This window comes from Carassius auratus, chromosome 4 (genome assembly GCF_003368295.1).
Source record: "Carassius auratus strain Wakin chromosome 4, ASM336829v1, whole genome shotgun sequence".
Classification (NCBI taxonomy): domain Eukaryota; kingdom Metazoa; phylum Chordata; class Actinopteri; order Cypriniformes; family Cyprinidae; genus Carassius; species Carassius auratus.
The window spans coordinates 298,917-310,900 of NC_039246.1; the positions used below are offsets into that span (position 1 = coordinate 298,917).

Here is an 11,984-nt window from a genome sequence, read left to right on the forward strand (position 1 = left end):
ACTGATGCTCGAGAAGGAAACAAGATGCATTAAGAGCTTGGAATTTGAAGATCAAGGTAAATTGTACTTAATTTGTGTACCGGGAAACATACAAGTATCTTCTGTTGCTTACGAAGGGCAGAACTAAATGGAAAAAAAATATATTTCAACAAAATAAGACAAATTTGGCCATCTTCATCATTTTCAAAAGTTTTCACCCCCCAGCTCTTAATGCATCTTGTTTATTATTTATTAGCCACATTAAGAGTTTTACTATAGCCTAACGATTTTCTGTTGGAGGAAACCGCTTAATGAGTAACTTTAATTACAGGCCTAACATTACAGCTATTCACAGTCTGTCAGATTCTGGAATGTAGTTAAGTTTTAAATAAAATTCTAAAGAATAAATAAATAAATAAAATTACATTACAATATCACTTGTGTGAGACACATCATTCATAATGAAAAATATGTGGGATCCAGTACAAAATATTTGTTTGAGATAATGGATTTATAAAGAAAATGTATATTCGTAAATCTGACTGTGGTTTATTTATTTTTTGTGTAGTCCACTGATAATCATCCATAAGATTTAACTACAAATTTAAAGTGCCATTATATCAAGTATAAAATTAATAGGTACATAGAAATATTGTAGTGAACATAAAAGTGAAAAATAACAAATTATTTGTACCACTAGTTAATTAAGAGTACACTAAAAGAACCCTTGCATGTACACTTGGAGTATAAGACTAGTAAAATACTAGTTAACTAAGTACACAAAGAACACTTGCAAGTATAATTGCATTATTAAAAAGTAAACTAATTTATTTAGAGTATACTTTCACAAACGAATAATTTACTACATTTTACAAAGTAAACTTTTATACACACAAGTTCCCTTACTGTACAGATGAAAACATGATTGTGGACTAGTTGTGCACTTAAAAAGTATAGTTTTATATACTAAAAAGTGGGTCAATTTAGACCCATGTGATATTCAAGTTATATACTTACTACATGAAGTATATTAAAAAATATACTTCAGCATTACTTGGGTATCCTTCAGTATTCTTTTTTGAAAGGGAAGGGAGGAGTAACATCTGAATATGCTGTCATGTTTTTTGACGATTAAAAAAAATGAAAAACATATAATCAATTATCCATATTGCACCCCTGTTGAAAAAAAAAACAGCATATGCTAGTTAGGTATGTTTTGAAGCTGTGATGCAGGTTTAAGTTGGCCCTTTGCTGCTCATGTGCTAATCACAATTAGTAACTCAAGAATTAAAAGCATTTCACAGTTGTTAGATATCTAAGCTAAGCTGTATTGATTTATTTATCTGTGGAGTTCATCTCTCCAGTTAATTCTATACAGTTTCTTTTTTAGATTATTTTGTTGTGCAGACAAGACTTTTATTTTGGTCTGTGGTTATGACGTCATAAGTCTGTGACGCGATCCAGTGTCTGTGATTCGGCTGAAGAGAGGTTGGTGCTTTTAAATGGTTCAAGAATTTGGTTCAATACAACTTATTTAGAGAATTAAAATTATTTATTAGTGGACGTAATAATGCTTACTTATAGTGGCATTAATAAACGCGGTTATTTTTGTGTGAGTAAGGCGCATTAATAACAGGAAATGTGCGTCTTATTTGTGTTCAAACAGAAAAACTGGTTATTTAACTGAAAAGATGGCATTAATCAAAGAGGAGAGTGAAGACATAAAGATTGAAGAAACATCCAGAGTCAAACAAGAAGATACTGAGGAACAAACAGGTTGGTTTTTAGTTTCAAAGCTGAATTCACTCATTTGATCCTTATTAAAATGTCCAGCTATACAGAAATTAATGATATTGAAGAATGTATTTTATTTGGTAAACATCAGTCAAATAATAAAATGTTTGGCCCGTTGACGCAGGTTGTTAGAGTTACAGCATGCTGTCTTTATTTGTTCATTTAAAAGGCTTTTAAAAATACAGCCAGTAACTTTATAAGAAACTGCTAAATAGATCTTTTAAGTTAAACCGTTTGTACATTTCTAAATAACAATGCTAATATGAAGTTACCCTTAAATGACAATTCTGCACAATCATCATTTATTTTTAAAAGGAAGTTTTTTTGTTTTTGTTTTTTTTTAACTTTATTTTCCAACAGTCCAAGCATACCTATAGGCCTATAAGAACAGAGCATGAAACACATTAAGGAAGAAATGAAAATCATTGTAAATAACAATTCTGTCTCTGATGACACTAATATTTGTTGTTCAGGCAGAGATCTTCAGTTGCTAGTGCAGGAGATCAATAAGGAATTAGAGAAAATTAAATTATGGTTTGATACAAACAAACTCTCGCTAAATTTTAAGAAAAAAAGAATGTTTGGTAATGGTCGAAATAATTAGCAAATTGAAATAGCTGGATGGATTGAACATGAAGAAAAAGGAAGAACAGTTTTTGTGTTTCCATACAATGGGTGAAACTGTGGAACAACTTACATGAGAAACTTAAGGAATGTCCAAATATAATCCAAATATCCAGGAAACGATTTAAAGAAATTATTTTTGAACGTTATAAGGAAGAAGGGAAATTAGTTGCATAAGCTAGAATTTATGATGCTCAGCTGATTGTATGAAGATACATGTGCTTGTGCTTTGGAAAACAGTGGGTAGTACTAAAGGAAGTAAACTAATGTTTTAAGAGTTTGAAAGAGGGGGTGGGAATTAACAAGTGTTAAACTTCATCCTACTCCTTTTCAAGTAGCGGTGAATTTTAGTTGTTTGACCATCAGTTTTCTTTTGATTATTGTCTTATGTTGTACATACTGTACACATTTTCATTGTATGCTTGAAATAAAGTAATAAATAAATACAAATAAATAAATGCTCCATAGCAGATTCCAAGTGACATGAGGCTGCATGGGCTTTTTTGTATTTTTATTTGATGTTGATTGAAAAATCAGGGTTTTTTTTTTTGTCCACATAGGATTCTTTTCCAATGTATGGTATGGCATGGTATGGTTCACTATTGGGGGTTTTGGTACCTGGAACTTTTTTTAGTACCACCTCGACTATCCAAGTGTTCCAAGTGAACTGTAGCATTACCAAAACATGACGCCTAAACTCTGCTGATCACTGATTGGCTGGAGAGATCCGTCACTGAACCTGCGACTCAAACACAACGGAACCGCTAGATTTAAAACAGCAGAGCCAGAGAAGGATCGAACACAACTGTTTAGAACGAGCACAATTTTTTTAACGACCGAAAGCTGTTTCGTTGTCTGTTGAGGAAGTACAGATGTTTCTCTTGTTGATAGCAGAGGAGTGGAAGTTTTTCAGGAGTCACAACTCACGTCAGTAGAGTTGGAGCAACTATAACGACATGTAAATAATCCCACCCACTCTGAATCAATATTAAACTCGGTGGAGCTGAGCCATACACACAGTGGAAAAGCGCCTATAGATGCAGTGTCTTTTGTTTGATTTTAAATTTTAAATTTATTTTAAAAACTTGTTAGCAGTTGCAGGTGAAGGCTTTATTTGTATGACTGGAACGAGGATCAGTTCAAAAAGAAAATAACATTTAAATTTAAAATAAATAAAAATGTAAACATTTTCATTTAGCAGACGCTTTTACCTAAAGTGACTTACAGTGCATTCAGGCAATAGATTTGTTGGTCCCACTTTATATGGTCCCACCTTAACTACTATGTACTTACATAAAAAAATAAGTACAATGTACGTATTGTGTTCATATTGTATTGTAAAACACTTTTGCTGCTATGGAGGTGGGGATAGGGATAAGGTTAGGGAGAGGGTTGGAAGTATGGGTAAGTTTAAGGGTGGGTTAAGATGTAAAGTATGGGTCAACAGTGTAATTAGCCTTTCGCCGGCCCCTCCCCCAGAACGGCCATTGTCCAATCACACATCATAGCAACAGTTTCTATGTGAGCAGCTCCGACAAACATCGACTCCAAGCAAGATGGTGAAGCGGTACGCCCATGGCGTTTGTAAATCGGACACAAGATACCCCGAGAGATTGTCTGGAGGAGTTGTGTTCTTTCCATTCCCAAAGCCGAAAACACAACGTGAGCCGTGGCTACAATGGATAAAACAGTGTGGACGGCCCCACTCCCAGTTAAATGCGTCGAACATTACAGATAATAAATTAAAATGGATATCTGAATGCCTAATATTTTAAGTATTTCATTTTATTATTTTATCTGTTATGCACCTTTTAAGCCAAAGCAATTTTCTATTTGTGAATTCTGTTCATTAACAATGGAAATAAAACATTCTGATCCTGATTCTCAAAACAACAGAGAAATGTTAGTTAGCTTTGAATGGCTTTGACACACATGTAGGTTTAGCTAGCTAACATACCCTTGTATTTGAACAAAATCGCTACTCGCAATAGACAATAATAGACCATAACATATGAAAGAGTAAGACCAGCATGACTGGTCCAGAAGGCGGTGCTGGTTGCATTTGAGGTACAGGTCATGGGTTTTCTCAGATTTACAGGTATTTTCCCGACATGGCAATATGTCGCACTGGTCGTGTTTGACCATTTGTTTGTCGGAGGTAGCAACAGTAACTAAGGGGGGCGGGGCTCGGCGAAAGGCTAATTATAAATGTATTTACAGAAATTAAATACAGATGTAATTACATGTCGTTTTTTTTTTTAAATATAAGTACAATGTAAAATCATGCATGTACACAATAAGTAGATGTACTAAATTAATTAAAATGTAAGTAGATAGTAGTTAAGGCCACTTAATATAAAGATTTGTTTTTACCAGTACTTGTTTTTACCAGTATGTTTTTACTACATCCTTTTGCGTTTCTAATGCACACAGGAACACTGTGTAATTAACTGAAAAACAGGTTAGCCTATATCCCATTCAGGTAATTGGAAATTGAAAAGGAGAGGACCTAATACCGAGCCCTTTTTATGTGATTTATTGTAATTTATTGTTAAATGTAATTTATTCCTGTGATTAAAGCTGTATTTTCAGCATCATTACTCCAGTCTTAATTGTCAAATGATTCTGCTGAAATCAATCCAATGTACTGATATTGCTGTTTAAGAAACCTTTATTATTATTTTTATTATTATCAACATTTTGTAAAAATATTTGAGTATTTTTTCCGGATTCTTTGATAAATAGAAAGATCAGCATTTATCTGAAATACGTTTTGTAAAATTATACCATTCAAAAGCTTGGAATCATTTATTTATATGTTTATAATATAACAATAGATTTTTATTTTATATAAATGCTTTTCTTCTAATCTCTATCAAAGAAACCTGAAAAAAATCTATGAATTTATAATAATTAATAATAGTAATAAATGTTTTTTTGAACAGCAAATAAGAATATTAGAATGATATCTGAAGGATCATGTGAGACTGAATAGTGAGTAGAGTGATGATGCTTAAAATTCAACTTATCACAGAAATTTCATTTGAAACACAACTTTCTTTTTCTGTTAGTCTCTGGAATTGTCACTCTGCATTAAACAAAGCAGATTTCATGTATTTCTAATCATTCAAGACTAAATCTAAATCTCATGGCCCTGACAGAGACATGGATAAAATTTGAAATGGGTCATATATAATTTTCCCAGACTCCTGACTGACAGGAAGAGGTGGTGTTACTGGTCGTCTTATCTTTAATGATTGGAAATGTATCTATAAACGAGACCAGTGCACGGTTTTTCATTGCTTCTGGGCTATTTTATTGAGCAGGTCGGCTATCAATTATTTTTATTCTCACCTGGATCAGGTTACATCAGGTTCTCTTGTAAGGGAAATGCCTCATCCCCCAGGAAAAAAAGGACTGGGCGTTGTGGTGCCCTGTAGGACAGCAGTAGCAGGTAGAAACCCGATTCCAAATTGTGGAATTTGAGGTACAAATTGTGAATAAAAACAGAATGCAATGATGTGGAAGTTTCAAATTTCAATATTTTGTTTAGAATACAACATAGATGACATCAAATGTTTAAACTGAGAAAATGTATCATTTTAAGGGAAAGATACGTTGATTTTAAGTTTCATGGCATCAACACATGTCAAAAAAGTTGGGACAAGGCCATGTTTACAACTGTGTGGCATCCCCTCTTCTTTTTATAACAATCTGCAAACGTCTGGGGACTGAGGAGACAAGTTGCTCAACTGTCTTAGGTCTTCTTTGTCGCTCATTAATTAAGAAATTTCTTAAGATAAATTCCACGAAGTTCGTAAGAATGTTCTTAAGAAGAAAATAACAGACGTTATTTGAATGAATACATGACACATTGCTAAACCCACACTATAGTCTCCTTGCGCTTCTGGTTGTTCGGGGCTTCTTAACCTTTTTTATGTCTGGGCCCAAATTTTGCAGTACAAAGTGGCCCAGGGCTCAATCAAATATTAGCACTGTATTGGTTTATTGATCTCAGCCTTGGTTTGATTTATATTCAATAACTAAATGAAATCCACTTGCAGTTTAACAGTTTATTATTCATGTGTATATAAACCTGCACATAAAACAAGATGTTCAAACACACAACAATTCAAGGAACAAATCAATCTGCATCAAGAACAAAATTAAAAGGCTCAAGTCAGGCATATTAACACAAAAAAAAAATTCAGTAAGATTTTAATTACAAAAAAATAAAATTTATATAAAATAAATAAAAACAATAAAATGTTTTGCTAAAATAAATTCTAAATAATATTTTTCTAATTAAATGAGTTGTAAATGAAAATTTAAATAAAGTGCAAATGAAAAAATATAGGCGCACTGACCGCTCCTGGACCGCTCCTGGAACGCACTGACAGACCTCAGCCGCGTGCAGTGTGAACGCTGGAATCCATTAACATGGGTGCGTAAAAAAATATGCAACGCATACGCACTTCAGACAGAGTATGTGTGAAACAGCCGTAATTCAGCGCGTGCAGCAAAGCAAAAATAGACTCTGTACAGGCGGATCACAGCGGTAAGATTCGTGAGACCACGTGATTTGCCTGTCCAACACTACAGCCTATGGTCCAACATTGTTTTTCTTGATTTCTGTGTGATCTAACATGGTTGGCTAAATGTTAATGTTTTGTACGATTTAATTATGTTTATTCCAGTCATGCAACTCCTTCAGTTAAACTCCACACCACTTCCTTTTTTTAATTGTCCTTGTAAAAAGGATCTGTGGTGTCATATAATGATGTGAGGTTTTTCAACTTTAAGGATGAACCATTTTGTCATCTATTTCTGGCCGCACTAATATAGTAATGTGAAATACAATTGGGAGTTTGCACATGGTGTTTATTTTGAAATGCGCATGATTTTTTTCACCTCTATTTTGTATTTGCTGTGCGGTTTGGACGCGGGGTGCGTCAGAAATAGACTAGGCGCCTGTCTTTAGCGAAGCGGTGCAGAAAGCTACTTCTGGGATGCTTTTGAAAAGTGCAGCAGAGCGTATGGTGTAAACACAAGCATAGACTAGAGTGACCGCGAACAGCTTCGGTAGCTGCGTTGGAGCCGTAACGCACTGCAGACGTGTGCAGAGGAAATCAGGGGTGAAACAGGCGTAACTTTTACTTCAGGCTATGGTTGACTGAGTGTCTTCTGCTTATTAGCATTTGTTAAACAACTGAGGCATTACTGCCACTAGTGGTGAGATAGTGTATTGTAACTGTCTCATGGATAACAGTGGTCATTCTGGAGGCTTCAATCGATAACTTGTTTGGTCCTGCGGCCCACAGGTGAAAAACGTAATGTTTTCACCTCCAGGTGGCGCTCTCGGCCAAAGTGTGGGCCACGGCCCTATGGTTAAGAATAGGTGCTGTAGATTACCCTAATAATCATAACAAGCATGCACCATAGACTGTATATTTTTGTCGCGACTTTGACTGGAGCTCAGCTTCACGTTTTTAATGCGGCCTGTTTTTGAACAAATACTTAAATAATAAAGCTGCAGTGATATGTTTCATTCATTTTTGTGCCATGTTTTTGTGCCATGCTGAATACTGCCAAAGATTATGTATTTATAAGCTCAAATTTACCCGTTCAATTAATGCTCCCTATCTGACTCGTTTTAAAGTTGCTAATGAGTTTTGAAGTCAGCAAAAAGCAGCTTCACACACAGGCAAATCATGACCGATCATGTTTACATTAACAGTCATCGCTGTCCCTTCAGAAAACTCGTGCACATCCCTAGTCCTATGTATTATATGTAGCTGTTGTTGTTATGCCTAAATATAACACTTAATTTGAAATAACCCAATCATTTCATTAAATATATATTATTGTTTGGGATTTAAGAAAAGTCTGGGTCTGTCCTAAATTTAAGAATTTATTTACAATGATATTTAAGAAGATTCTTTTCAAGAATTTGAATTCTTCTTAGGTTTTGTCTTAAGAAAAATCTTAAGGTAAAAGATAAGAATATTCTTGAAGATTTTTGGGGAAATACAAAATATTCTTATATTTTTTCTTAAGTTAGAAAATAAGAAGAAATTGTCAGTTAAGAAGAATTCCATTCTTAAGAATGCTTTGTGAATCTGGCCCCTGGACTCCAGCTGGCCATTTCAGTACCTGGATCCTTCTACGCAGCCATGATGTTGTAATTGATGCAGTATGTGGTCTGGCATTGTCATGTTGGAAAATGCAAGGTCTTCCCTGAAAGAGATGCTGTCTGGATTGGAGCATATATTGTTCTAGAACTTGGATATACCTTTTAGCATTGATGGTGCCTTTCCAGATGTGTAAGCTACCCATGCCACACGCACTCATGCAACCCCAAACCATCAGAGATACAGGCTTATGAACTGAGCGCAACTTGGGTTGTGTCTGTTCTCTTTAGTCCGAATAACATGGCATTCCAGTTTTCCAAAAAGAACTTCAAATTTTGATTTATCTGACCACAGAACAGTTTTCCACTTTGCCACAGTCCATTTTACATTAATGAGTTGTGAACCATCAGGTGTAGGAAATGTCTAATACATGGACATTGAGTGGGGTGCTCTGTTAATGCCCCTTTTGATTGAAGTACGTAAGTAGGTCAGTGTTACCTATTGTCACCAAACTCTGTACATGTAATGTTCCTATCAAGACAACTTATACAGTTATTAGATTCACCCAAAATATGTGTTAATGGATTTTGTAAATGGTGTACGCACTCCCTCTAGTGGATCCATGTGATCGTCGTAAACTTGGTATCCACATTGCCAACATATTTGAAGATGATGGGTTTTTGATATGTTGATAAATTTATAGTACAAAAAGAAAAAACAGGAAATGAAGTTGAGCTGTATGACTGATCAAACAGGCTGTTCATGTTGATGTGATTTAGTGTGAGCCATGGTCACAACGCCACCCAATGGCAGCAGTAACTTTGGCACATACAACAGATTTTGAAATGGTTCACCTTTATGTACTCCGTCTAATGCATGTGCCCCACGTTTGTGACAAGGACCCATTGCACTTGAACCCATCATCTCAGCTTACAGCGTTTTTGTTGGTTTTGATGTTTTAAAAGTCTAAATGTTTTGATGTCCATGGGCTTAACTTGTATTTGTTTTTTGCCTTAGACCTGATGGTGCTGAAAGAAGAGGTTCAAGATCTGAATGAGATGGAAGAGAAAGATCTGCATGAAAAACATCATGTTTTCATAACTAGAGAAAAATCTTGTAGTTTTTCACAGACTGAACATACATTCTCTCAAAAAAGAGCTCAGAAGTCTAGATCTAGAACCTGCCAACAATGTGGAAAGAGTCTGAACAAAAAGGACAGCATTATAGCTCATATGAGAATTCACACTGGAGAGAAGCCTTACTCCTGCCAACAGTGTGGAAAGAGTTTCCCACAAAAATATAATCTTAGGATTCACATGAGAATTCACACTGGAGAGAAGCCTTACACATGCCAACAGTGTGGAAAGAGTTTCTCACGAAAAGAAGGTCTTATGATTCACATGAGAATTCACACTGGAGAGAAGCCATTTGTGTGCGGTCAGTGTGGAAAGAGTTTCCCTCATAAAACAACTTTGCATGCTCACATAAGGCTTCACACTGGAGAGAAGCCTTACAGCTGCCCACTGTGTGGAAAAACTATGAACCACAAAGGACATCTTAGAACTCACATCAGAGTTCACACTGGAGAGAGGCCTTTCACATGTGATCAGTGTGGAAAATGTTTTGTACGCAAGGAAGGCCTAACTAGGCACATGGAGATTCATTCAAGAGAGAGCAGTTTTATATGCCCTCAGTGTGGAAGTACATTCACAGACAGGAAACACTTTAAGCGCCACGTAAAAACTCACATCGTACATGAGCCTTTAAAGTGTCATCACTGTGGAAAGACTTTCACAAAAAAAGCACGCCTCAAGACTCATGAGAATTCACACCTGGATAGAAACCTTTAACGTGAACTATGTGGAATGAGTTTCAGATAGAAAACAACGAGGCCTTTTCATGTAACTTCAGTGTGGGTTTCATATTTCAAATAGATCTGAATAGTTATTTGTGAATTTATTCTGGCAAGAAATTCATTGTGGCAAAACGGTTTAGAAAATGGAGCAGTTTCAAAGTTCACCTGTTAACTGGAGAAAGTAGGGTACCTGTGGGACTGTTATTCGGTTGTTAAGTGATGACGTAAGAAGCGCTGTTTCCGGGTCCAAGCCTCAACTCGCTTCACTTGAGAATACTACCCCAGCAGCTGTTTATGAGCACTGTTTATTCATATTAATCATTTAAGATAAACGCTTTTAAACTTACGGTATACACTACAGTCTTCATGCTCACAGCGTCCCAAACAAAAATAATTTTTATATATATTTTTTACATTTATATTTTCATTGTCTGGCTATCTGGGAATTCAGTATGGAGTTAAAGGTTAAGATTATAACTTTTTCGCTAGTATTCTCTATCGCATTGTGAGTTTATATTAGCACCTTTTGTTGTTTTCTCGTGGTAACTGATAGAGAGCGTTTGGACACGGAAGCGCTGCTACGTGACGTCAGACTTAACAAGCGAATAGCATTAAATTCACTTTAAAAAATGTAGTTCATAAATGTCCGAATTATTATAAATGGTAAGGGAAAGCATTAACCTTTTGCCTGGGTTTTAAATATTTATAGCTCAAACAGATGAGATACTTGAAAAGGCAAACCTGTTTTTGATGTCAATATGATTTATGACCCCTCCACCTCATAGCCCATTCACTACCACCCACATCATGTTGACCCCGTGACCTGTTAATGATATCCAAATGTGAAAATCAGCATACTCTGATGTCGACCTGTGACTTTTGATTATCTCCTGGTACACAATATGAAGACTGGTTGTTGAACTCTGTCCTGGTGTCAGGATATAAATGAAGTTTTAATCGTCTGTTTTGAACTCTTACGGTGCCTTCACACCAGATGTGACTTGTGCGAATACATTGCGCTGTTTGTGCATAATTAAACTTTGAGTGAACTTTTCATTCACGCATGAAATTAACTTCATAATAGACGCGAATGTCATGCAGCATTGTGATTTCAGACACCATTTATTCTGATAATTTTCTAAATATTACTGTTATTGTGTCATGAAATGTAGTTTTAGAAGTATTTCAGGCGAGAATGTAGCTGTTTAAAACTCAAATCTGCATTTTATTAATAAAGACAGCACCTATGTAAAAATGTGTTTCGCCGATCTCGGAGATGGTCATCTCCATGTGATCAGCGGGAGCTCAGAGCTCATGTATCCGCCTAGAGCACTCTCAACTCGGCTAGTCCTTTGACATTTGCCACTGGCTCTGGTGTCTCTTTTGTGGTTAAACATGAAATATAATTTGTTTTGGGTAAATTTAACAGGTAATCTTTGGTCTTTATTCAATTAATATATTCCTTCCAAGCAAGATCCTTTTTATTCCTTTTTCTGTAAAAGTATAAAGAATTATCATACAGCTCCAGGTATCTACACAGCAACAATGATTTTGAGCTCCATTGCAGGTTTGGATTTTCCCTCCGCTTGCTACGTTGTAAT

The 11,984-nt window shown here is 35.5% G+C and overlaps 1 protein-coding gene across 1 annotated transcript; it reads left to right on the top strand.

The window, feature by feature from the left end:
- Positions 1–1,440: 1,440 nt before the first annotated feature.
- On the top strand, positions 1,441–10,709 carry LOC113066907 (gastrula zinc finger protein XlCGF7.1-like). The gene is made up of 3 exons (XM_026239030.1): positions 1,441–1,467; positions 1,646–1,755; positions 9,546–10,709. The coding sequence occupies exons 2-3, from the start codon at positions 1,671–1,673 to the stop codon at positions 10,376–10,378; spliced, it is 918 nt and encodes a 305-aa protein (XP_026094815.1). The 5' UTR covers positions 1,441–1,467; positions 1,646–1,670; the 3' UTR covers positions 10,379–10,709.
- Positions 10,710–11,984: the final 1,275 nt, after the last annotated feature.